The sequence below is a fragment of the Sturnira hondurensis genome, unplaced genomic scaffold, assembly GCF_014824575.4.
Source record: "Sturnira hondurensis isolate 20B ecotype Veracruz unplaced genomic scaffold, ASM1482457v3 Scaffold0008196, whole genome shotgun sequence".
Lineage (NCBI taxonomy): Eukaryota > Metazoa > Chordata > Mammalia > Chiroptera > Phyllostomidae > Sturnira > Sturnira hondurensis.
The window spans coordinates 20,109,998-20,137,750 of NW_028080827.1; the positions used below are offsets into that span (position 1 = coordinate 20,109,998).

The window sequence follows — 27,753 nt, forward strand, 5'->3', positions numbered from 1 at the left end:
TTGTGCTCTAGACAGAGTATTTATCTCATGATAGAGTAGAAAGCATATGATCTGAAAACTATTTTTGGACATTTTAAAGTATTAGTTTATAAAAGCTAAGGTCAAAATACTTGAATTTTTATGCTGTGTTTCATTCCTGTTTTAAAAGTCTTTGACTATATTGTTACTAATACTAATTTCAATTAATTTAATATTGTTTATAGTCAATGTTAAATTTATGCCATAGCTATCACTATCTGATCTACTAAATATTGATCATGTCTAGACCTAAAATTGCAAAATAATACCTAAAAAGTTTGCCCTCTTTGAAAAGAGGTGTTTGGAATCTATTCTTTATTGCATGAACTGTTTGAAGTTCAGAATATCAAGGATTTTAGCAAATTTTAGGTATTCACATTTTTGTGTGATGTCTCTAATCAAAGAAAATAACAGCAATGAGTAATACCTCAGATTTCACACACTCATCTTTACTTGATGAGTGTCCAAAAGAGCAATATGCAGGCAGTTTTTTCCTGAGCAGATCTCTAGTCTGAATGTTTTCATTCATGCTGTATTTTTGTCTTCACTATTTAGAATATAAACACTTAAAATATACTGATATTTTAAGCCACGGAGTCAGAGTTTATGTTCCATAATATGCAGAGGTAAAATTTAAGTGATATGGAGATGTTTACTTATACAAATTTGCTTTTCCCAGGAATCTTTTTCTTAAATTTATTTTTATTTTTATTTTTATTTTTTTAATTATTGTTTAAGTACAGTTTTCTGTCTTTTACTCCCATCCCAGCCCACCCCCACCCACCCCCCCCAGTGCTCCCTNGCTTTTCCCAGGAATCTTTTTCTTAAATTTATTTTTATTTTTATTTTTATTTTTTTAATTATTGTTTAAGTACAGTTTTCTGTCTTTTACTCCCATCCCAGCCCACCCGCCCCCCCCAGTGCTCCCTATCTACCTCCCATTTCCACCCCCTGTTAGTTTTTGTCTATGTGTCCTCCATACTCATTCCTGTGAATCCTTCCCCTTTCCCCTGAAATTTCCTCCCCTGAAATTTCCTCCCCTCTCCCCTGTGGTCCCTGTCTGCCTGTTCTCTATTTCAGTGTCTTTGGTTATATTTTGCTTGCTTGCTTGTTTTGTTGTTTAGGTTCCTGTTGAAGGTGAGATATATGGTATTTGTCTTTCACCTCCTGGCTTATTTCACTCAGCATAATGCTTTCCAATTCCATCAATGCTGTTCCAGAGGGTAGGAGCTCCTTCTTTCTTTCTGCTACATAGAATTCCATTGTGTAAATGTACCGTAGTTTTTTGACCTGTTCATTTACTGATGGGCACCTAGGTTGCTTCCAACTCTTGGCTATTGTAAATTGTGCTGCTGTGAACATTGAGGTACATAGGTTCTTTTGGATTGCTGTTTCAGGGTTCTTAGGATATTATCCTAGCAGTGGAATTGCTGGGTCAAAAGGCAGGTTCATTTTTAGTTTCCAGGAATCTCTTAATTGCCATGTCAAATTCTCCCAGTATCTATCTCATACTTATTAAGAGGTCTCATAATTTTATTTGCTTATGCCAAATACAGGAGGTAAGTTCCTAGTATATCTTTATTTTTTAGTACATTTTATTATGTTATTACCAAAAAAAAGTTGTCCTGTTTTTCTCCCTTTGCCTCCCTCTGCCCAGTACACCCCTTCTCCCCCAGCAATCCCACCCCTTGGTTGTTGTCCATGGGTCATGCATATAAGTTCTTTGGCGTCTCTATTTCCTATGCTCTCCTTAACATTTCCCTGTCTATTTTGTACCTACCAATTATGCTTTTTTAATCCCTGTACCTTTTCCCTCATTCTCCCCCTACCCCCTCCCAATTAATAACTCTCCAAATGGTCTCCATACCTATGATTCTATTCCTGTTCTGGTTCTTTGCTTAGTTTGTTTGGGGGTTTTTTGCTGTTGTTGTTTAGTTTTTGTGGGGGATATTTTGGGGGTTTGTTTGTATTCAGTTGTTGTCATAGCTGTGAGTCTGTTGCCTTTTTAATGTTCATAATTTTGATCTTTTTCTTAAATGAGTCCTTTTAAACATTTCATGTAATAATGGCTTGGTGATGATGAACTCCTTTAGCTTTACCTTATCTGGGAAGCACTTTATCTTCCCTTCCATCCTAAATGATAGCTATACTGGATAGAGTAATCTTGGTTGTAGGTCCTTGTTTTTCATCACTATGAATACTTCTTGCCAGTTCCTTCTTGCCTGCAAGGTTTCTTTTGAGAAATCAGCTCATAATCTTATGAGAACTCCTTTCTAGGTAACTCTGCTTTCCTCTTGCTGCTTTTAAGATTCTTTCTTTATCTTTAACCTTTAGCATTTTAATCATGATGTGTGTTGGTGTGGTCCTCTTTGGGTCCAACTTGTTTAGGATGTTCTGTGCTCCCTGGACTTGTATGTATATTTCCCTCAACAAATTAGGGAAGTTTTTTTCATTATTTTTGCAAATAAGTTTTCAATTTCTTGCTCTTCCTTTTTTCTCTCTGGCATCCCTATGGTTTGGATGTTGGCACATTCGGAGATGTCCCAGAGTCTTCTTTTATTCTGGGGGGGGGGGGGTTGGAATTCTTGTTTCTTCTTTCTGTTGTCGCTGATTATTTCTTCCTTATGTTCCAAACCACTGATTTGAATCCTGGCTTCCTTCCCTTCACTGTTGATTCCCTGTGGATTTTTTTTTTACTTCACTTAGTGTAGCCTTCATTTCTTCCCTTATATTTTTACTGTACTCAATTATTTCTTTGACCATCATAATCTTATACCAGTGTTTTGAACTCTGTGTCTGATAACTTGGCTGTCTGTTTTGTTTAGTTCTTTTTCTGGGGCTTTGATCTGTTCTTTCATTTGGGCCATGTTTCTTTTTCTCTTCATTCTGGCAGCCTCCCTGTGTTTGTTTCTGTGTATTAGGTAGGGCTCAGACAGGGAGCCAGTCTGAGGTTAGAAATCGCTGCATTTCAGGATCTCTGCCCCTGAGGTCAGTTGGCACATGCCTCTGAGAGGTTCCCTGCCACCCTCTGTGAATTTGACTTAGCATATTTTCTACATGTGACTCCCTGTCTTAGCACACCCATCTAGATGAACTTGGCTTCTTTAAATCCTTAGTTGTTGGACTACAAGTTCAATTTTCTGGCAGTTCTGGGTGTTTTTTGTTTTGGAGTTAATTGTGATTCTTCTTGTGGTTGCATGAGGAGGCAAAGCATATTTACCTACGTGTCCGACTTGACTGGAAGTCCCATTGTATATCTTTAAAATAGAATTGGAAGAGAAATCACCCCCAAAGTGTAGTAGCTTAGAAATGTGAGATTTTCCATGAAAGATAAATTACTTGTTAATACCCCAATTGAGGTATATTAGTCAGCTGTGTTAGTGACTTCTGTCTTTTTTTTTTTTAAGCAATGACCCCATGGTTTGATTTCATAGCACCTTCTAAACTGTTGTATGATGTGCATCACGATTTACTTCAACATATATTTATCATTGGGCCTCTACTCTGTACCTGAACACTGGACTAGCAGCAGAAACTTAAGTTTCTGCTCTTAAAGAGTCTAATCCAGTGGAGGGGGAAACATAGGCAAATAACAGTTGATGTAAAAGGAACCCTACAAGAGGTGGTATGCTACAGCCTCAAGAGGAAAATTATTCAGCTCATTCCAGGAATCCATGAGGGTTTCACAGAGTGGCTGGTGCTGAGGCTCTGAGGCTAGAAGGTTGGGACGATACTTCCCAGGCATTTTACTCAAAAGGAGAATCATCTGGTCAAAGACAAAGGTCTAAAGCAATGTGTTGTATCTGGTCCTTCTAGCACTTGGACTCGGTAGGGTACTACTGAGTACCCTATCACTGTACCCTAATGATACAATGTACCCTAGTGATATCATTCGGGATAGTACCCTAATGATAGGGTACTATCATTACCTTCGTTTCCCTAACAGTTTAGGAATTTGTGTAGGTACCTTTGATAACAACACTGGGAGGGAAGTCAGAAAGGGGAGGGGAGAATTAATAGAGGAGAGAGATGGTGCAGCAGGATGGAGATGACAAGTGTAGCAGAGGCCAGGTAAGGAAATTGGGTTTGAGAATTTCGGGAATCCCTTTGAGATGACAGGGAGCCAGTCTGAGGTTAGAAATCGCTGCATTTCAGGATCTCTGCCCCTGAGGTCAGTTGGCACATGCCTCTGAGAGGTTCCCTGCCACCCTCTGTGAATTTGACTTAGCATATTTTCTACATTGCTGGAGGGGGGTGGGGGCAGAATTGTCATGATTAAGTAAGCTAATGCCTAAGAGAGCACTTTGAAAAATATAAGGTGATAAACAAGAGCAAGGTAATATTAGTATTATTTGTATTTCCTGAAAGTACTTTAGGGATTTACCTGTGTAACTCTGAAAATATATGACCATGTCTCACACCAGGTAGGACTAAAACGAATTACTTTTCTGATCCCATAAGAGCCTTCCTGTACAGCCTTTTTTTTTTTAGTTATAATTTATCATTCACAATCACAATCATAGTATGTAGAATTATACACACAATCTAGTCATTTTTAGTTCAGTAACTGGGAACCATGATTCCTTTACAATTTTTAAATAATCAGTTTAGCCCAGAAATAGAGCTAACATTTGAAATAATGCACCCGGTGCCCAGGTCGGCTTTCAGGTGATGACCGTTGTCTTCTCTTTCTCTTAGGCTCCGTGATCTGGGAGGCCTTCCATTATTTCCCCTTTGGCTTTGTTGGTGGTGTCTGCTACTTCATGGAATCATAGAATTTTAGGATGTAAGAGATATTACAATGATCTAGTCTAACTCTTTTATTTTATAGAGAGGTAAATGAGGGTCCATAGCCATTAAATTACTCATGTTTGTGACCACCAGGTCTTCAGCAGCAGGGTTAAACTGTCCCCCCCACATTAGAGGGACAGTGAGGAGAGAAAGTGAGATAAGGTACCCAGAGGCTTTGAGCCCAACTGGCCACCCTTATTTTTATACATCCATCTATTCATTCAAGTACTGCCTCCAGCTGATGTGTCTGCAGAGATGTAAATTATTACCCTAGGATGCTCCATGCCTGCCAGGTAATTGCTGACGGATATGGGTCCCTAGGGGAGAAGTGGTCCCCAACAGTGGGTAGTAGTAGCAGCAGACAAAGATGTCAACTTTGACTGTACTCCATTGTTTTACTTACCACCATTCAATATAGAAAACCTGGGTAGATTTGGGGCTCAGGGGGTTATTGACAGCCAAGTGAAAAAGGGGGCAGACCTAGCCAAGCTTTGTTTGAGCACAGATTACTTTTTAGATGTTTAACAGTTGTGGATTAATGTAGGGGGCGGGGAGAGGACTCTTCCTCAACTAAAGTGTTCATGATGCTAAGACCCCAACCTTCTCTAGTGCCAATAAAACAGACAAGCTAAGTTCATTGAAAAAATCAGTGATTTGCCTGAAGGGAGCAAAGAGCTGACTCTAGAGATTGCCCAGGACACACCAGATGGAAAGAGCGTTGTGGGGACCACAAGGAGGCAACTGTCTGTTTGTACACAGAGCCAAGGTATTGTCCCTGAGGGACTGTGGGGAACTGAGCCATCCAGTTAGAACCACGTGTGGACTCTGTTACGTTGTGGACACTGTCAGGGTCTCTAGTTGGTGACCACCAAGAGAGACCAAAGGGAGCAATGAAGCTTGTCCTGTTTCCTGGCAGAAACAGGTTAAGGAGAGCACCGTTCTGGGTGCGAGGAGACCTGGACTGCAGCCCTAGTTCTAGTTTGGAGAAATACAGTAAAACAAAGGGAAGTTCCAGCCAAAGGCCCCAGTCCAGCCCCTGCTCTTAGGACCAGCTGTGCCTCCTTGGTAGCCAGGAGCTGGAAGTACTCAGTGACTCAGAGCAGAGGGAACCAGGAGGCAGCAGGTGACACATCCAACAAGTCACTAATTAAATTATTTTTTAAAGATTTTATGTATTTTTAGAAAAAATGGGAGGTGGGGAGAAAGAGAGAGAAACATCAATCTGTTGCCTCTCACACACCCTGAACAAAGGACCTGGCTCACAACCCAGGCATGTGCCTTGACTGGGAATCAAACCAGTGACCTTTCAGTTCACAGGATGATACCTAACCCACTGAAATACACCAGTCATTGCTACAGATTGAATTATTGCCAATATAGTATTTGCCAAACAATGTTGTCAAACATATTATGGTTTAAAAAAATAAAAATTGCCTGTTGGGAGAAGCTGTCTTAGAAGTCTACAATGCCTTGAAACTGGCAAATTGTATTTTGTCCAAATATCAGGTGGCATTTAGAGAGTGCAAGCCCTGAGCTTATGTCTTAGTTCTGCCGCTGAATCTCAGGGACTTAAGTTATTTGGTTTAGCGGTTGTATCTTACCCGTCTTCTGGGTCCCAGAGTCTACTGCAGTGTCTGGCGTACAGTGAGTACTTCATAGATAGAGGTGCATCGCAAGTTAGTAATAGTTTACCTTTTACATGTCAGCATAGCCTATTTTAGAATCAAGAGGAACTAAGAATCAATACACATCCTTAGACATTAAATTAATAATTTTGTTCCTTTCTTACATGTTCATGCTCCCACTCGACCCTGCCAGCATTAATACCTGAAGCTTCCAAGGAGGTATGATAATTGTCTTCAGATATTTGAGAGTTTTAGTGGGAGAAAAGACGTGGATTTGTACTATCAGAGGGGTAGACTGGACAGGAGGTCAGAAGACTTAAGCTCCCCATCGTTTTGACACATTCAGACAAGCCCGGTCATCAGGAGTAAAATGTAGAAGGCATTCAGGGATCGGACAGAGGTGAGGAGCGAGGTCAGATTAAAATCCTTTTAGGCCACCTGGCCAGTGTGGCTCAGTCGATTTGGTGTCATCTTGTAAACTGAAGGGCCACGGGTTTGATTTGCAGTCAGGGCACATGTCTAGGTTTCAGGTTCAGTCCACAGTCAGTCAGGGTGCATCTGAGAGGCAACCGATTGATGCTTGCCTCTCACATCGATGTTTCTCACCCTCTTTTTTCTCCCTGCCTTCCCCTCTAAAGCCAATAAGCATGTCCTTGGGGGAGGATCTTTTTTAAAATCCTTTAAGCCCCAAGAGTCTGTGATTCTGCTTCAGTGTTGGCCAGTTCTCTCCTCAACTAAACAATTAAAAGGCTGATGTAGTTCTGTCTGTTGCAGGGGAGAGGCAACAAGGTAGAAACTTCATCAGACTCGTCTGGATTCTGTAATTGGTTTAACCATTCACTCATTTTTGGCTCTCAAATACTGTGTCAGTAGGAAATACATAAGAAATAAAAGAGTACTGGGAAGAAATAATTCTTTTCCAGTCCAAGATTTTGTACTTCCCTGTTTTTCTCAGTTAAGCCAGCTATGTGATATGACTATCAAAAATGTGAATGCACTTGTAGGTTCTACATCTTTCTACTAAACAGTATATAGTGTCCAGAGCAAGATGACCCAAGCCAGCCAGTCTGAGGTGTGTTCAGGCATGGATGTCGCACTTGAAGGCATTTAGAGAAAGGTGGCCACAGTGGTGGGAAATGTGGACTCATGAGTCCTTCCAGGCAGCTGGTTCAAGGAGCAGAAAACCCAAATCAGTTGCTTCAGCCACAAGGGCAGTTTATTGAATTGCACGATCAAAAGCCTAGTGTTGCTAGTTTTGGTAGAACTCGATCCAACAGCCCACTCTTGGCTCTAAGTAGGCTTCTATGTTCACATACTAAGAATGGCTGTTGGGTGACCTGCTTCCTGGTTTGCTAGGGAAGAGCAAGCCTCTTCCTCACACACAACCAGAGATCCTGGGTTTCAGTTTGATTAGACCCATTTAACTTTCTGCACCCAGAGGATATTTGATGATGCTAACTAGTTAAGCCAGAACCACACAGCTCACCTAAAGCTAGGGTGACGTTAATCTTCCCATGAAGCACATAGGGGCTCCTTGGGGGCAGAGGAGCCCCCAAGGAGCCTCCTTGGGGGGCCTTTCTCACAAAATTTAGTTTCTAAATGTTAAAACTTACATGTGCCCCGAGGATGATTTACTATGGCTCCTATACACCTGTGTGGAGTAGGACATGAGCTATGTCAGCTTTAAATACTCAAGGGCTAAAAAGAGTGTTGCGTGGCAGTCAGGGCCTTTTTTCTCTGCTCGCTGACCGGCGAATGGATCATGTCACACCACACCTCGGTGCTCTGGCCATTGTGTTTTGTGTGAAAATGCCCCGTCCTTGGTGCTCGGGCAGCTGCACGAGCCAGATGATCTAATTTATTGTCCCGTCTGAGTGGTGCCCTCCTCTAGGCATCTTAGAACCTCTCTCTCCCACCCAGCTCTTTGTTAAGTCCAGGGACCTCTCACTTTAGCTTTGCAGGACTGGTCACCTCCGAACACAGCACCCTCCTGGAGTCTAAGATGCCAGGGAGAGAAGGTGCCAAAGCAGGTCTTAGAATGTGGGGCTTATACTGACTTTCTTATACCCTGTCGAGTAGTTCTCCGCTAAATCCTCGTATGACTTACTTTTATTTTAAGTTCTTTGTGTTTGTTTAAGTTAGTCTTATTACCTGGTTTTTGGTTTTGCGCTGTACAAAACATGCTAACAGACTCACAGACGTGACGAGAACACGGGCTGTGTAAGAGGCTGAACCAGGGAGAAGGGATGGCACCAGTGAACGTACTTGTTTTTTTCTATCATGACAAATAGTATCTAGTATTCATTTATTTTGTCTCATAATAAGCATCTAAAAATGTCAGTTTGCCAAAATTCCCATTTGTAGTTAACCGGAATAAATTTTATTCTATTCTTTCTTTTCAAGATAGTCTTCTGTTTCGGAACTCGTACTTTAAATTAGCGGTACAAAGCAGTGTGTGGTCATGTGGAAGTGATTCTTTTTCTCTTATTGAAGACTTTTTGAGATTTGGGCACTATTTTTTTTATGTTTTTAGCAAGTAATGATGAATTGGAGGTGGTACATTCCTAAGTTTCAGCGCCCAGCTGGTGCCAGGTAAGACGAGACTGAATGCCAACAGGAGTTCTCCCTCAAGTAGGAGAAAAGGCGTGGCACCTGAACGGGAAGCTCTGCCTTTGAGGACCCTTCGGGCTCCTCCCACTCCCCCTCCACCTTGTAGATGTGAACCCTGACCAAGCCCAGTGAAGGGAGGGTGCTTCTGAGGCCACGGGACCTGGCCAGAATTCCAGGGGTCTTTCCAACTCCAGAGTTCATGCCATTTCCCCCACACTGGGCAGCCTGCTGGGTCAGCCATCCATTACAGGCCAGGTCCTGTCTTTGGCCCTAGGTGCGCCCCTCTGAGCCTCAGTTTCCCCAACAGCAAAATGAATCGGTTGAACTGGGTCATCTCTGAGATCCCTTCCATTTCCAAAATGCTTTAGGTCACTCTTCTCATTTAGAATATGAAAGTCTCCATTCACCTTAATCCCTGTTTATATTTAGCTTCATGCATCTGACTTGAGAGTCGTTGCAAAATAGCTAACGTTTCTAAAACTTGAAGTTTAAAAAAAGAATACAGAAAAGGTCAACCCTGAAAGCTAGAATGCAATGTCAGTAGCATAACAAATAAAAATATTATTTTTTAAATTCCAACCATAGAATTTAATTTTATATTTCTTTTTTTCTATTTAAGAGAAAAATAACACAAGCTTGAAAAGCAGTAAATATGTAAAGAGAAAATTTGTCAACTGATATTGGAAGATCTGACCTAGGTCACACATAAATCTCTCAGACAAGAGCTGCAGGGCAAGCCGTAATTTCAGAGAGTAAAAGAGAAAATGAAAGCTATTGCTGGTGTCTTCGCTAAGGTGCACAGGTGGATTCATTTTAGCTTCCTGATTGTGCTTCTGAATATAACGTGAAAGGGCCGGTAGTCAAGTCGGTCTGACCACTGTCTGTACAAAGGACCTCTACAGACAGAGAAGCACAATGTGAGATTTCCAAAGTTGCTTTTTATCACCAGAGTCAAAGCCCCAGAAGAAAACTTTGGCATTGGCGGTTTCCTTTCCAGGATCATTTTCCAAACTCTTAAGTCGTGTTACAGGAGCTTTTCTAATTGCCAGTTATGTAGTGCCTGCAAGTAATACATGATAGACATTACTTCAGTAACATCCTAATACCTAACCAATAACTTGCCTGACGGGTAGGAAGTCATTCTTCCCCTATTAAACACATAAGGGTCCACCTTACCTTAGAATAAGGCACAACTAACCCTTGTGAGTGTACCTTAAAATCTTGGATCTAAGGGCTGGCAAAAAGAAAAAAGCTATGTCCAGAAGAGGGAAAAGGTTCATCTAATTAGTATGTCAACATGCTCCTGGTTCTAGAGACTAATTAGCAAAGGGTTTGACTGGAGCAATTACTATTCATTGTCCCAAAGTACTAGTTAGACATAGGAAACTCAACATAAGCAAAACGTACAAGCAAGAACATGGACGTGGACAAGTTAGTTATAAACAGCATTTCATATGTTGTGAGGTGCAGGCAATACATCAGCCCTAACGATGTTATTGTATTCTTCTGAACTCTGCTCCCACAGATGAGCATTTGGAAGGCAGACCCAGAATAAAGAGAGGCATTCAGAAATTCACATTTTATATTGAGTACCCTTAGCACCACTTTTAATATGCTATAAAACTAGGGGTTTCACTGTTTCTTGAACTGTGTGCCAAAGCAGAGGCGGTGACTGGAGGTTGACTTTGTTCTGGTCTATTTTATGGTTGCTGTGCCTGTACTGTAATGTGATCTTGAAAAAGGTAAACAACAAAGAGTTTAGCAGTGAAAAATATGCCTAATAAAAATACAGTCGAGTTCGTGGCAGATCAGAATGTGAAAAATATGACTCTGGCATTAAATTTTCTGGTGGAATTAACAGAGGAACAGAATATAGCCTTTAAGGCAATATATCTGAGAGAGAGAAAGGAGATAATACATCTAACTCTATGGTCTGTGTGGCAGTCATATAAAGAAAAGCATAGTAGCTTTATTTAATTGAGAAAATGAATCAATTACAATGATGTTGCATCATCAGATTCTTGTGAAATAGAAGGTATAAGTCACCACATTGTGTAACAGTGGTAAAAAGTAATTGAGCATCTTAAGCATGTTGAATCAATTTCAGGTGCTGGCACTGCTACCTTAATACAAAATTTATGAAGATGATTTCGTATGATATGTTACTATCAAAACTGTGTAATAAAACCTGGTAACAATGTCTCTCTTTAAAAATCGAGGCAAACAGTATAGTTATGAGATTATAAAAAAAGACTTTGATATTCTGTTTCTCCCTTTCTTATAGTAAAGAGCCAGCATTAAAATAATACAGTTTTACGTTGTCTTAAACCATGCATTAAACCCCCAAATCAGGAAAGGTGGAGGCCTTCTCCAAGATCTCGGTTCCTAGGGACATGTCCTCCTCTACTCATGTTGTTCCTCCCACTCATGTGACTGGGAGCAATGACTCCATCCCTTCCTGAATCCCTCTGGAAACATCTCTCCCAGAATGTTTGCTGCGTGTTTTCCTCAGAGAAGGTTGTATTCCCCGTGACTGTTGGAAACTTGTGAAAAACATTCTCTTTGAGGGCAAATGGATTTTTAATTCTTTGTTCACTACGAGTAACTCTCCCGTTGAAGTAGATATATCTTACCATGAATGGGAGCAGGGTGGAGTATCCACGAGCCTGCCCTTAAAAATACATAAAAGCAAAGTTACCTGGGCTGTTCAGGATTTTTTAAAAGGTGAGAAAGCTTGTTACTAAAATCCTTAACCACTCCAGAGTGGTAGTTAGCAGCTCTGTCTTCATTTTTAGTGTGAATCTTCACTCACAAAGCCTTATCCAGAAGTTCTCATTGACTGGCACAGGGATGTCAAACTTATTTTCGCCGGGGGCCACATCAGCCTTGCGATTGCCTTCAAAGGGCTGAAATAACTAGGTCTGTGCAAATGTAACTACTCCTTAACTGTTAAGGAGTTGAAATTACATTTGGCCCTTTGAATGTAACTGTGAGGCTGATGTGGCCCCTGGCAAAAATGAGTTTGACAGTTCTGGACTGGAGGGTCAGGTGGCAGTAACTGGGACAACATTAAGTACACTAAGACTACATCTGAAGCTAACATACTACTGAATGTCAACTTTAAAAAGTTTTTTGTAATTTTTAAGTAGACTAAAAGCCATTTAGCCTGAGACAGGTTTTGGGGAGCAGTGTTTGGGGAGGGAAGGGGTGATAAAGAGCCAGGAGCTGTGATGGTCGACACTATGTTCAGTCAGGGTTATACATGGAGAAGCACTTTCTAAAACACTCAACCCCTGGGTACAGGGGTCTGTCTGCTCATCAGCATCCCCTTGCATGTGGATGCAAAAGAAATGAAAAAAAACATAGCTTCTGTCTTTGAGAAGCTTACAGTCTAGTTGAGTCAAACCCACATGCCAGAACTGAGCATTCATCAACTTCACCATTCCACCTATATGTGTAGCTCTGGTGGTCTGTGAGGAACCCTGTGACTGTGAGCGGACACACTGGAGATGCCGCAGAGAGAGGAACGCTGGGGAACGCTGGAGAAGACCCAGCGCAACCACAGCCTGTTCCCGCGGCCCCGCCCTCTGAGAGGCCCAGGCTTCCCATCACGGAATAGGGATGATCGTCCCCCCAACCTCGGGGTGGCTGTGGAGGTCAAATGGGGGGGGGGTGTGTGAAAGAACCTGTAAAGGTGCCATTAAAAACATAGGGACTACTACTGGTTTTCCTATGTGTTACCCACTGGTTGCAGCTCAGTTATCCCAGCAACCAACTGACCATTGGTTGTATTTCATTTCTGAAATTTTTCTTCTAAGGAAACTTATACCTGGGACTTCCATTTTCATTGAGCTTGTAGTGACTGCTGGCTTGGGGGAGGTGCATTGAAGTGTTTCATACTTTAATTACAGTGGATGTTTTATTAATTTGGTGTCACATTTTGGTAACTTTCTAAGAGAGATGGTTTGTTGGTATTAGATGTGTGAGTGGCCTGCCTTTAGAATGTTGATTAGGAAAAAGCATGTGTTACTGCACTCTACTTGATCCCCTGAAAACCAGTGTAAAACTTGCATGGCTTTTATTTTCCCAGAGAGCTTTGCTGCCCTGGAAAGAGGCTGAAGGAACTTCGGAAAGGGTGGAGTCTTCACCCCACTCCTGAGTTAGAGACAAATACTTCAACCACATAATTAAAGTTTTCTTCACAAAATAGGGGATTGTGAGCAAACACTGGCAGGAATCCAAAATTCTAATTTCTGACTATGATTTAATTTCAATTTTAAATAAATCGGTTTTTAATTTAAAAAGAGTGAGCTTCATAACATTAGCAATGATTGCAACATTAAACCCAGTGTTCACAATCTAGCAATATAAAACATTATTTATATCTGAATCGTAAACAGCCTTTTGAAATGGATTATGGTTTTTCTCCCTATTCTAATACAACCTGGAGGGTACTAAAAAGTGTTGTGTGAAATTAACATTCTGCTGACTTTCGCCTATAAATGAGAAGCGAGCTATTAACATTTGTGTATTTTCATTATGTAAATTGTGTTAACACATGCCCACAAATTGCCACCAGCAATGCAATAATTTTCTCTCAGTGATCATAATGTGTCCAAGTGAGTCATTTTGATTATGACATGCTAATTACATATTGCCTTTTTTCAGATTCAGAAAAACCAGGGATCTTTAATGGTAAGCTTTATGAGTTCAGAAAAAAAATTCACTTTTCTTTTTCCTGATGGCTGCTTCCTTTGCATGCTTGAATGCCTTGTTTTAAACTTAGCAAATTGCATTTTGAAGAAAATGCAAACCTTTAACTGCCTGTATTAGATTAGGTACCATTAGAAATAATAGAACATCCTGAGCATCAATGTTTTTATAAGAGTTTGCTGTTGTTGATTAATCTTGCTATGTTTTATTGCATTAATGATTTTTTCTTTCCACTCCACTGTAAAGATATTGCATAGAGCCTAATACTTTTTCCTCTCCTCTTTCCCGTTGCAGCCTCTCCAGCTTCTGCAGTGCATTGTTGATGAGGTGAGGCATCGTCTTATGTGCTTTCACTCCTAAAGTCATTCCTAATGGTGTGGAAAGCTTATATTTTGTTTCCTAATGAAGCACAATGCCCAACATCCTTGGAGCAAGTTGTGTTGCATGGCTCTGGGCTGTTACGTAGACAGGCCCTGTCCTGAGTCTGGTTCTGGCCGAGAGTCCCACAGGCTCATCCTCAGGGCTGTCGGATGCCCTACAGACAAAACGTGATGACATTAATGTATCCTCTCCCTGGCCAGATGGGTATGGAGCCGGAAATTAAAGTGGTACCATTTTTTTTCTGTAACAGATATTTAAAGTCATTCAATAGGCAAGGGTCAGAGCTGAATAGCAAATATAAGCCAGATAAAATTTGTCTTCCTTGCTTTATTTACCCAAAGCATATCAGAGTGGTAAAAATTGTTCAAAAGCTCCAGATCAACAGTTCATCTTTAATTCCCTAATTAAGCATTTTTCCCAGAATGTACTCCTAACTTCTTGCACTTTTAACTAGTATTCTCACATGTTACGTCATCCTGCCTCTGGTCCTCCTTAGCCGAGTTTCACTGTCCCTTTGCCTTCATGGAATTGGTATGCCTACCTTTCTTTCCTAATCAAATTTGTCTCCCTTTTATTCTGACTTTAAATTAATTTTTTCCTGTAAATTAGTCTTACAGTACATAAGGCTGTCAATTAAGAAACAGTAATGTTTTTTAAAAGCTTGAGTTTTTCTAGACTTGGGCTTGCCTACTAGCAATGTTTATTTTTTTTACTTTATTTTACAATATTTAAAACACTTGTAATGAAGGCAATAAATGAGTCAGATAGGAAAGTTTGAAAGAAAAAAACAAATCGTAATTCATAATTATTCCTCTCAATTAAACATCTGTATAACCAGTTATGAGATTTGGGGGGAAAAATAAAGATCCTCCTAGGAAAAAAACAAATGCGAACACATATCCCAATAATAATAAGAGTGGGGCTCTAAGATCCTTAATGGTTGCATCAGTCAGTCCATATATCCCCTGCAAGCCATAAACCATGTTGATACAAAAATGAAGGCATTGTCCTGAAACAAATGGAGCCTCCATTATCTCAAATATCAGATGGCCTTCTGGATCTAATAGCTCATCAATATCTTCTGTCATCTTAGATTCCAGAAGCATCCTATCCCCGTCAGAATGCTCCCAAATAAACTGATTTTCCTGAGGTTCCCCGCCAGGATCGCTTAAGAACATGCCCAGGGAAACTTGGCCTGTGCCATCAAGTGCACGGCCTGCCATGCTTCGGGGCTCTCCCATTCTTGGTCTGCCAGGCTCCTGGGCATCAGACCAGTCAGGTACAGATGTTCTTCACCAATGACGTGTATATTATTGGAGAGCTCGTCTGAAGGTTTTCTAGATCAAGTGGATATTTTCATTTCTTATTTAAAGTAGCAGTAACTGATACTAAATTTTAAATATTTTACTTTTTTAATTTGGGCAAAATCCTGAAACTCTTGAGACTATCATAGGGAGAGTTTTGTCTAAGGTAGGAAGGTCCATGTGATGAGGGACAAGAGTGTGTAGCTCAAATCATGTGTGTTTCTTTCTTCCTATATAAAAATATAACTTAGACACCTATTCTTACTTCCTCTAAAAACATGGAAATACCTGCCCTGGCTGGTGTGGCTCAGTGGATGAGGTCTGCCCTGCAAACCAAAAGGTCGCTGGTTCAATTCCTGTCACTTGTGGCACATCCCTGTCAAGCACAGGCCTGGGTTGCAGGCCAGGTCCCCAGTTGGGGACAAGCAAGAAGCAACTAATCGATGTTTCTCTCCCTCTTTTTCTCCCTCCCTTCTCCTCTCTCTGAAAATAAATAAATCTTTTTTAAAAAATAGAAATAAAAACATGAAAATATTTATGGAAACTTGGAAAATTCACACGATCTTCGCCAAAACAAACATAAGTTGGTCTTGGAACTGAGCTGACATTCCGTCTAAGAGCATTAGGAAAGAAGTGGCCAGATGACCTTCAGGCAAGGTGCATCCTCTCTAAGAAAGAGAAGGCCAGTGGGGTCCTTTAATTACAGTGCCTGTCCCATGTTCACCAGGTTTCTCATTGCTGTGACACGGTGTTTCTGAGGAGTAGTCCAAGGCCCAGCTGCTCAGATATACCTAAGGCTCTTGCTAAAAATGTATATACTTGCACCCAGGTCGCTGAACTAGACTTTCTAGGTGTGCAGCCTATGAGACCACATTTTTTACTAGCTTCCCAGGTTACTCTTTGCACAATTAAAGTGTGAGAACCTCTTCCATAATGGCTTTTGAGGCTAAGATTGTCTGTCCTTTTAGATCCCAGAAGGCTGTGAACAATCTTCATTTGCATCCAACTTTTAGGGCTCTTATTCCCGAGTGAATACAACCAGCCACGATTTGAGCCATTTTACTACTTGGGCATGAGAAACACTCCATTGTGAAAAGGATGCTATTTCTGTTAGAGAAGTCAGATCAGAAAGTACCACCTTTAAGGGAGCCTAATTCACACAAGATGGATGTATTTTGGAGTCATTTACAAAATGGCAAAGAAAGTCCAGTATAACAGACTTCAGTATTATGTGAATGCAGCTTGACCTGCCAAAGCATACAGAAGTGGTAAAACAAGGCCAAGTGGGCAGAAGCCAGCCCTGGAACGGACAGAAGTAAATGTCAGAGCCCCTCTGGGACTCGAGATGGAATTGCGGGACAAACCCAGAGTCAGACACCAGATGTCCAAATAGATAACACCAAAAGTTCAGCAGAGGTGTAAGAATTGTGAACATGAAACTTGGACCTCAGAATAGGAACTAGAAGGGTAGCCAAGGTAATAGGAGAGTCAAGCTACAGTCAGGAAACTGGGCAGTCCAGTTTAATTTTGATGGGTGGGGTTTAGTCTGGTTTGGGGCTAGCTAACTCAGGATAGGACACCATCTGGTGCCTCAGAGTGGCTTCTCCCCAAACCGCTTCTTACTTTAAAACCTCAGGTTTTAATCAGGCCTCTCCAAGTCCCTGAATACCTGTTATAAAGAACTTCAGTGTATCATAAGTGATGTGTGTGTGCATGTGCTGTGAGGCATCTGATATCTTTGGAGAACAAGGTGGTCCTAATTGTAGAAAATTTCAGTTTACTACTTTAAGCCCTAACAACAATGAGAAAATTTGCATTTTTAGAAAGAGATATTTCTAAAATGTATTTGCTCTTGGCAGCCTGTTGACAGAGTGTACTGAATATCATTTAACCTTTTCTTGATGACTCAGGTCCGTGGTTTGAACGTGGTACTTTGATGTATTGATGCCCTCCAGAGCTATAGAATTGTATGGGGCTTGCCTCATTCTTGCATTGAATTTCACCGACCATTTTGCCTGTGTGTTTGGCCTTGGCACTCAGTGACGCGCTTGGGCCTCTTGAAGTGTGTGGAGCTATTTGCTCCCGGGCCGAGTGGCCCTACTTGGCTGTGCTGCTCCACGTGGTGTTTTCCTCTGTTCTCTCCTGTGATTGCCTCTGTTTTCTATGGTCACCCCTCATTCTTGTCAGTGACTACCTACTGCCCCAGTGATCCGACCACCTGTCTTCAGTCTTTGCACTCCTGATAATGACCTTGGCAAAAATAAAAGTGACAATGAAATCAGATACCTACAGGACACTCTCCATATCCATGATTCTGTCTCTGTTCTTCTTGTTTGCTTAGTTTGTTTTTTAGTTTCAGTTAGTGATAGATATGTATTTATTGCCATTTCGTTGTCCATAGTTTCTATCTTTTCATGGTTGCCAAATGGGAGGTGGCTGTAGGGGAATGGGTGAAGAGGTGAGGGGATTAAAAAGTACAAATAGGTAGTTACAGAATAGCCATGGGGATGTAAAGTACAGTATAGGAAATGGAGTAGCCATAGAATTTACATGCATGACCCATTGTTCCTACAATGGTGAGGGGATTGCCTCTGGGAGTGGGGGGTGCTGGGTGGAGGCAAAAGGGGTGGGAAGTTGGGTCAACTGTAATAGCATAATCAATAAAATATAATTTTAAGAAAAGAAATCAGATACTTAAGTGGTATGTGTAAGGTCAAACACACTCATCTGAGAAGAGAGAGAGTGCTTAACCCCTTCTGTAATGAAGTAATATTAAAGTGGGCTTCTGTTCATTCATTCAGCAAGTAGTTTTCAAAAACGTGCACTATATGCTCAAGTTGTACAGGTCATGGTGAGAACAGCCTGCAAGCCTTCAGAGAACTGCACTAACAGGCAGGGTACCTAGGTCAGCTGCAAACTGGGTCTGTGAGTCAGAGTAGGAAGGCAGAAGTACATTCCCAAATCCTGGGCCAATACAACATGTTGGGACTCAGGGGCTATGTAGCTGTCTAACACTCTACCCAACCTTTGGGCTCCCAGTTTGTCCCACAAAAAAGGGCTGGCCACACTGGTGGTGTGGCAGGTGGAGATAGAGCAGTGGTATCTGAGTCACCAAATCCCAGTCTGGCTGGAGCCAGGGAGTAGGGATGACCAGTGGATTGAGGTATGGGAATTGCAATGAATATATGGAGACTCCCCCTTGACCTGCCCCCCAGTAGTTCATAGCCTTGGAAAAGATACAGACTTGGAAATGGATAATTGTTTCACTGTAGGGTGTGTGCTGCACAACCCCAAGACCAGGAGGGTTAGCTCAGCCAGGAGAGGGTTTGCTCTGGGAGTGGATTAGGAGATGCCCCTCAGGGGAGGTGCCATTTAAGCTAGGATCTAAAGGACAAGCAGAAGTTTGCCAGGTCTCGAAAGGAAAAAGTAAGTGTCAGAAGGGCTTCAAACTTTCTTGTGAATCATTTTTGAGTTCAGAGATGTGTTTGAGAATGTTTGGATTGTCTAAAATATGATAACCAGAAAAATAGGTTATTACCCTGAGTATATATATGTTTCAAGTATATTACAGCTAAAAATAAATTTCTGTCTAACATCTGTAGGTGCTTAGCAGGACAATTAGCAAATCCCTGATTTATACTTCTGTTTATTCATTTTACTAGTAAAAAGTAAATTCAAATAAGTCATGTTTTATGCCCAATCAGAAGTATCTTCTACGTGAAAGTGTTGATTTCCTAGCAAGAACTAACTATGAGATTTGTAAACTACCAAAATGGTTCTGAAAGAAAAGTAGAAACTTAGTGGTCAGCAATGGCCTACAGTGCCAGATGTATAGACAAATATTGGGGTTGGTTGTTTAAGGTGCTGGCTGAATAATTCTCAGTTATACTGACTGTTCTTCCCTGATAAGCATAGAAAGTAAATAGGGTTTGGTCTCAGGAATAGACACATGGAACAGACTTGAGAGCCCAGAAGTTAACCTGTATATCCACGGTTAACTGTTTTTCATATAAATCTCATATAAATTCTGTAAGAAAACTATGGACAGGGTGCTCAGGAAACACAGACCTGCTAATGGAGGAGACGATGATGTCCCAGAGGACATCAGATGATGTCGCAGAGAAGGGGAGCCCAAAGGGCCAGACCTGAAGCCCCTGCAGGAATTTACTGAGGCTGCGATGCTTGGCCAAATATTAAAAGATGAAGCAAGAGCCACGTTTCAAAGGATCTTTACATACACTGTGCCTCAAGGCATTTCTGGGCAGGGTGGGGGTTGGGGGAGGGCCAGAAGTTTTCAGCAGAGGGTCAACAGAACCAAATTTGTGTTCCAGAAAAATCACTCTGACAGGGTTGTGGAAGAGGGATTATTGGGAAGGGCAGGTAGGGAGTTATAGTTCTGATCAGAAATTAGGAGGGCTTTAATTAGGACAGCTTTAGCATGTATGGAAGGTATTTAGGAAATAGAATAAGCTGGATTTGCTGAGAAATTGGGTGAAGGGAAGGGGGAGAGGCAGGGCCAGGGATGGCACACAGCTTAGACCATCGGGCGGCAGAGAGACAGGATGCACATGCTTCGTGGGAAGGTAAGGAACACTCACAGGAGAGCGCCAGGTGCCTCACTCAAGACTTTAGTCCCTGTTTCATACCCAGTTATAGGAAGTTTATTAACTGGACCCTAAGCTCCTGAGCTTCCCATCTTCCCAGGGAGGCATGTAATATATAGTGGTCATTCATAAAGACCTGTTAAATGCAGTTGATGTGCCATTGTAAGAACTTTTGACTTGTGTTTTCAAGACCTCAGAAAAACAAATCCAAAAAGTAGTAGAATATGACAAGCTAAGTAGCTAATGTATGTGGTCCTTTATTGAAATTCACAAGTCTGGCCTTACCTTGTATGGTTCATGGAGCATTCCCCAAGGTTTCCTCAGGTCGTGTTGTTTTCCCACACACTTCACATTGCTGATGAGGAAACTGAGTAACAGTGGGACTTTTTGTACTGTGTGATAATTGACCTTGATGGCAGCAAAACAGGACAGCTGAACATTTTGCCATCAAGGAGGGAGATTATTTTAAAAGCTATAAAAGTAGACAACATAGAAAGCATTGCAGACATGCCCCAAGGGCATAGGTATATTGCAACACAGTTCATTTTCACTGTCTGTCAGAGTGACTCCGTGTCTTTAAGAAAGAATTGAGTTCTGCTCTGCATATTCTGTTTAAGTTAGCAGAGAGGAGCTTGACCCCATTTAGAAAGATTTATATGTACAAAAGGCTAGGTTCTCGAACCACTGTTATCTTAAAAAATGAATCCGTGCAGAATCACTCATGGCCTGGTTAACTGAGAAACTGCCAGGCTGTGAACATTAGCAGGAGCTCTCCAGGGTTGGGGCGTGGGGGCATGAGTGGTCACCTAATAATACCTCCCTGAGATTCAAAAGGTAGCATTAACCTACTTGAGGGAGTAATATTCATCCAGTTACTTGGCTGTAATTCTGGCTTCTGAAGTTAGCAAAACGTAGGAGGAACACCACCCCCTCCTCCCCCCCAATGTGTTCTGCTGTTCCCAGCATCCTGAGAATGGCCTGTTTCTTTCATGAAACGTAACTGCAGGTTTTCAAGCGAAACAAAACTTGCTGGCCTGAGCTCTCCAAAGACCTGTGCAGTGACTAACACTCTGCCATTGGCACAAACGTTGATGTGGGGTTTCATGGTGTTTGCAACTTGTATGAGTTGATGACTGAGGCATTAGAAACCTGATGAACGAATCCAAGTGGGTGCACAGTCGTCCTGTCCTCCAGTGATACTAACTAGACCCTATGTTGGGAATTTATCATTGGGGCCTGAAAACCGATACTCCTCTTTTATGTAGAGCAATCTTCAGAAATCTAATACCTCCTGTGAAAAGTCCAGTACGTTTAAATTAATGCAGTTTGGCTGGTTTGAAGATTGAAAATAGGTTAGCATTAAGGCCGTGATTTCTTTAGTAATTACTTTTTCTATTGGTAATAACTGTTTCTTTAGAAATGACATTAACATTCTACCAAAACACAGCAGTAATCCAAAAGTTAATGTTCTGTTCATTTATAATTATATTTAATTCATATTTATGAGTTGATGGGAGGGAGGAGAAAGAAAGGAAGTGAGTTTTAAAAATGTAACAGAGGAAACAAGTGAAAAGCAAAATTTTTCCTGATAGTCTGAAGGATATACAAAGTCAGTTAAAGTGGGAAAAATTAATTTCTTAAGTAGTTATCAGATTTTATTAGCTACTATTGAAAACTTTGTATTTATATTATCTCCTAGTCAGTGAATGAATTTAGTGGATAGATATTTTCCATTTTTTCTTTTTTACTAAGCAAAGTATTAGCATAAATAGCCCTATGATTTTGATTTCAGTAAGTCAGTTAAATGTGTTTCTTTTTTTTTTTTAACCAGGAAAAATTCCACATCTTCAGGCAGTGCTGGACAAGTAGCTTCGTGTTGTTTTCTTTGAATTGTCCATGAAGCCTGATGTATTATTAATGAATTAATTTCTTGGGGGGTGGAGGCCTATGAATAGCATTCTGTGAATGGGCAGTTGCCTGGCGGGGCCGGTTTTGGCTGCTGTCATTTAACATGTGTTGCTCTATTGTGAAGTCTTAGCCAGCCGTAGGACAATGCTCATTTAATCCACCACAATGGGACCTACACACCCTGAGCCCAAGTTGGATGCCAGGGTCAGTTACCCAGCAGCTCCGGCTGGGGTACTGCTCTGCCTCACTGCCCAGTCGCTGTAGCCATTTTGCCTACCGTTAATTTTCCTAAACCAGGGAAAAGGCATCTGTGAGCAGTGCGGATGTTCTCAAAAGGGATTCCAAACAGGCAGGCTGGGGTACTGCCTTCATTCCAGAATGGAGGCAGCATTCCAGGGAGTGTATGTTCCTTCCTTCCTCCTGGAAATGGAAGCATCTGGGCCCACGAGATCCCTGATGTTCGGAGGTCCAGAGTAGCAGATGGCATTATGATTTTCCAAATCCTGATGAACATTCTAACTGAACTTGTTCATTTTACAGTGTGTAGTTCTATTTTTTCCACTTCCTCTCCCTGCCTCCTTCCCTCCCTGCCTCCCTTCCTCCCTCCCTCCCTCTCTCTCTCTCTCTCTCCCTCCCTCCCTCCCTCCCTCTCTTTGTTTCTCTCACATGGACTAATTTTAAACTGAGGTGGTGTCTCCTTCAGGCAACTTTAAATTCCCTTCTCTCTGCATGTATTGTACAGATCCAGAGTTCACACATAATTCTCAGCCTTGTAGTCACCGCTGACGTAACCTTCAAATTCGTTTATACAGATGTGTAAGCAAATACCGCCATCCGTCCTACACCACGCAGCCACTGAAGTTCTGCTTTTCCCCTTCTCCATAGCAAGCAGTGCAGGTTGCAAATGGCAGTGATTATTTTCGCCAACAGTCGAGTGAACATTTAGGAGGACGTACAGTGTGGCGACGTGGACTTCGGCTTTCCCTGTTCTCAGGGCCTGACTTGCAAGTGTTCTGGCTTGTTGATTTTCCAGGACACGGACCTGCCAGGTGTTTGCCCTTGATCAGTGTGTGGCTGTAGTTCAGGTGTTTCAGTGTTCACCCCTTACCTGTGAAAAGAGGAATAATTCCTTTCATTCAGGAAATGGATGTGGGCTCTTTTTCTCTTCCAGATGTTCCTCTTTTTTTCCTAATGTACTGCGCGATCTACCTTCCACATTGCTTTTAGTCAGTACTTCTGCGCACAGAACCTGGTGAAACACCAGTGTGTATATTAACATTATAATTTAGGTCCTGAATCAAACGTGTAGCTGGACTTCTCCTGAGGAAAAAAAAAATTGACCTTACCAGTGTGTGAAATTCAAACACTGTACAGGGACAAGGTAAAACCACAGGTAGGAATTGCTGAATAATTACCTTTAGACCAGCGTAGGCAGAAGGCTTCCCGTGAGGGCAAGCTCATTTAATGGTTCCTAAAACTCAATCTCGTGGATGTCAGTGGTCATGCTTGATTATTTGCAGGAGTGTTTTATGAAAAAGCAATAGAAATACAGTGGGAGGCTACAGAGAGAGGGGACAATAACGGATTTTACTTTTGTAAATGAAATCCCTTTGGTATGAGACAAGCACGCTTTTTGCTGCTCTGCCTACGCCATTGCAGAGGGAGCCATCTGTGGCTGCGAGTGTGTGAGAGGGTATATGTACTGTTCCTGTAGGCACCTCTAAGGAACACTGCATACTATAGCTTATGCCAACAAGAGGCCTACAATAAAGAGAAAGGAAGATGTTCACTGGCTTTAGAAAGGAAGCAGTTTTGCAAATATAGTTTAGAAGATTAATGCATTTGCCCTGACCGGTTGGCTCAGTTCATTGGGCATCATCCAGCAAGGCTAAAGATTGCCAGTTCGATTCCCAGTCACTGGGGACCTAGCCTGCAACCCAGGCATGTGCCCTGACTGGGAATCGCACCAGTGACCTCTGGGGTGCATAGTCTGGCACTCAATCCACTGAGGCAGTCACACCAGCTGGGGCATTATCTTTTTAAAAAACATTTTTTAAAAAGATTAATGTATTTTCCAGTTTTCTACCTATTTATTTTCCAGGCATTTTATAAAACACCAAGAACTTTGCCATATATTTAGAAAATGTCTAAGTAAATGTAAGTCTTTTAAATGACAAAAAGTTGGTAGACCAACTGAAGGGCTAGTTTTTTACATCAATGACAAAGTTTGTTCCTCTTCTTTCTTATTTCAATACTGAGGAACTTCAAAAACATATTTAGGAGAAAGTGAAAATGGGCAAAATCTTTATCATCTCAAATGTCAGTTACCTAGAAACAGATTCCTCTAGACCTGTTCATTCAAATGTGTCATGTTACCCCAGCCATCTGGTTGCAGTGTTCGCTTGGCCAGCAGCTGGTTCTCCCTCGATTTCAGGTTTTATGGACAAGGTCAGGTGGGTGTTTCAGTGGTAAAAACTCATGCCTCTGTCCCTGGTTCCAGGTCCAACGGAGACGAGTTAAATGAGCTGCTACTGTCAGCTTGGCCCCAGTGGACAGAACTTCCCACCGAAACACCCAAACATGTCATTTGTCACATCTGGCAACCCGAGCACAGGGCGACCCGGTGTAGAAATTGAATCAGCTTTCACTCTCTGCTCAGGGCCGGTCCAGAGTGGGATGAGTGGGAGGAGGCTCTCTGGTCTCCAGCGGAGGGGGCCGAGACTTTCTTTTCTGGCGGCATCCGTCTGCAGGCCTCATTCCCACCCCGGGGCTGTTCCCTGTGCCGCCTGACTGATCAAATGTACACGTGGTGTGAGAATGCTCACTGTTCCCTCACAGAGCAGCCACGTTTGGGAGTGAGTGTTTTAATAAGCATGATGAAATTTGTATAACTCTGATGTGCGATTTTGGTTAACTCGTATGTTAAACTAGGCCCCTCATTCTCTGACTGACCGGGAGCACCTGTCCATCTGTTTCCCGCCTTTCTCTCTCTGGTAAGACGTGGCTGCCTTTCTTTCCCTGGCTATAGTCTGTTACGGCAGAAACAGATGTGAACATTGAGGGCTTTCAAAAATACTAAAACCTGAACTAATTTCCCAGAATCTACCACTGGATTACACTTTGGACAAGTGGGGTTTTGGTTTATAGATTAGCTTCTGCAGGTGTCTTTGAACATGAGGGTCCAGAGGTTTTTTGTTTTGTTTTAGTTTTGGAGTTTTTGATTTATGTGTCTTTTTTTTCCTCCAACAAACTACATTTCCTCCCAGGGGAAAGCAAAATTGCCCTCCGATTCTGCCAGTTGTCTCACAGAGACGTAAGGCAGTGAACAAAGAGAAGCAAAAACCAATTTGGGGTCTGATGAAGCCAAATGCAGTTCTGCCTGACGTGAAGCTACTGGGGTCACACGTGACCTTTGATCTTGGCCTTCTGGGTGGAAAAGCGACCAATGAGAGCTGTTCCCTCAGTAAGAAACCCCGTATGTGTGACCAGAAATTTCTGGGTCAGGATAAAGAAACATCACACTCGAATTAAAAGATTTATTTTTAAAATGTTAGAGCGTAACCCTCAACACCGGTCAGGCTCCAGGTAGTTCTGTGATGTAACCACCTGTCGGTTGGATGACTTGAGATTGTGAAGTCTAGAAATGGGCTATTTTTAAAAGTTAAGAAGGCTTGCCGCATTTTATTTCACTAGCTAGACTGTTTTAATTTAACCATAGTACAGCCGACCTTGGAATTCATCAGTATAGCCAGCACCCTGATTGAGAAGTTGCCTTTCTATCTTCCGTGTCTTTTGCTGCTAATAAATCTAAGACCTTAATTTGAAGGAATGTCTGTTTTGCACAAAGAGAAGAGAATACGAACAGATTAAGATGGGCAAGGTTCCTTCACCCCCAGGTATTCTCTAGAGTGATGAAGGAAGAAAATTGAGCAAAGAAGGTGTCTCACAGCCCCCAGACTCAGACTTTGTTCCCCGTCCCTCTCCTCTCTGAACTCAGGTACCAGCCAAACTGCATAGAACCCTCCGTTCTGTCCAGCACAGCCTGAGGGCCCAGCCTTGGCGCTCTTACTTGGCCACTTCCTCCCTCTTGCAGGGCTGTTTACTAGGAATACATGTCTTATTCTCTGAACAATACACAGATTCTGCCCTGGCTGGTGTGCCTCAGTGGATTGAGTGCCAGCCTACAAACCATAGGGTTGCCAGTTCAATTCCCAGTCAGGGCACATGCCTGGGTTGTGGGCCAGCACCCCAGTAGGGGGTGCGGGAGACATAACCACACAATGATGTTTCTCTCCCTTATTCTTCCTCCCTTCCCCTCTGTCTAAAAATAAATAAAATATTTTTTACAAATGCACTAATTCTTTGAGGATACGTATTCAATATCAGTCATCCCACAATGCCAGGGTCAGTGTCTTTGACATGGTAGGAAGTCAAGAAAATTGTTGAATGAATGAAATAAATAATGAATGATCGCATCATTTTTACCCAGTTTTCTGTCTCTGCCCTATCAGTGTATGAATTGACACCCATGTCATTGTCAAGTTCCATTGTCATCAATTATGAATTAAAGGCAAAAATTAAATCATCAGGTAATTTTTTAAGCAAAGGTCCCTTAACCTTAACATTTTTCCACTTATGCCAAGCTTCTTCCTTATACAGCCAAGCTTCTCTAAGAATCTGAACCCCATTAGAGGTTTTAAAACTGGCTCCTAGCCTTTCTCTTTTTAAACTTTCTGTTCTGACATCACTGTAGATTCACATGCAGTTGTGAGAAGCAGCACAGAGAACCCCACGTACCCTTCACCCAGTCTCCCCCCTGGTAACCAGCCGGTGATGTAGTGCAGTACCACAACCAGGAACCCGACATGGGGTCAACCACTGATGTGATACAGATTATGCATGCGTGTGTGTAAACAGCAAAGACGCAGTTCCTTTCAAAGTCAGGAATCACAGTTTTAAAAAAAACTGTCTTCAAAATAATGTTCTCCCCTTTAAGTAAGTCAGTTCAAACACATTTTTCTCATTTATGTTTTCTGTATCTGGAGTATCCAACATGCTTGCCTGCTCTCGAGGTCTCGGGTGCACGTCTGGGCACACTTACTCTGCAAGTGAACTCCCCGCAGCTGTGCTTGGAATTGGACCTCCCTCTCCCTCCTCCCCCCCACCTCTGAGTGCACAGGTACACACGCACACACATACATACATACATACACATACACACACACTTGGATTTCCTGCTGCTTGCCTTTTTTTTTATGCCTGAGTACCTTGCTGACAAGTGCTAATAACAAAATACCCAGAGAGAGTCCAGTCGAAGTTAGCATACATTAAACATTCTGAACTTGTCCTTTTGCTCATAGATTGTGCATAATTAATAATTAAACAGTTTCAGTTGTAATGGGTTGACCTTCCTGAACTGTTCATTATTCACAAGGCAAAGGCATCACTCAAACTTTTTTCCCTGTTGTCCTTCGCTGCTCTCTAGCATGCCGCCTGCTTGTGTTCCTGGTGCTTAGCAAAAGGCGCCGACCAGGTGGTCACTGAAATTTCAGAGACTCCGAGACATCCTCCTTGGAGGCCAGAATCGCTACTGAAGGGCCTGTAGCAGCCATCTGTCGGTAACAGTCACCTGCTTTGCAAGGAGGTCCAGCTTTCGTCCCTTCCGCAGGACTCTACAGCTGATTTGGGACTAGGGTCTCAGGTTAAAGCTTTTGGTTAAGGGTGTGTCCAGAGTCTCAGACCATACCTCCATGCTTAGAAGCAAAAAGCCCTTAAGGTGAGGTATGGCACCCAGGGTCT

General features: G+C 42.0%; 1 protein-coding gene across 3 annotated transcripts in view; it reads left to right on the forward strand.

The window, feature by feature from the left end:
* Positions 1–27,753, forward strand: part of MAP2K5 (mitogen-activated protein kinase kinase 5) — a 264,505-nt gene that overhangs the window by 196,922 nt on the left and 39,830 nt on the right. For 2 of the 3 annotated variants that reach the window (XM_037054214.1, XM_037054213.1), the window contains 2 exons: positions 13,713–13,739; positions 14,052–14,084. In XM_037054214.1, the coding sequence (XP_036910109.1) occupies positions 13,713–13,739; positions 14,052–14,084 (60 nt within the window). The other variant, XM_037054215.1, reaches the window with a different exon arrangement.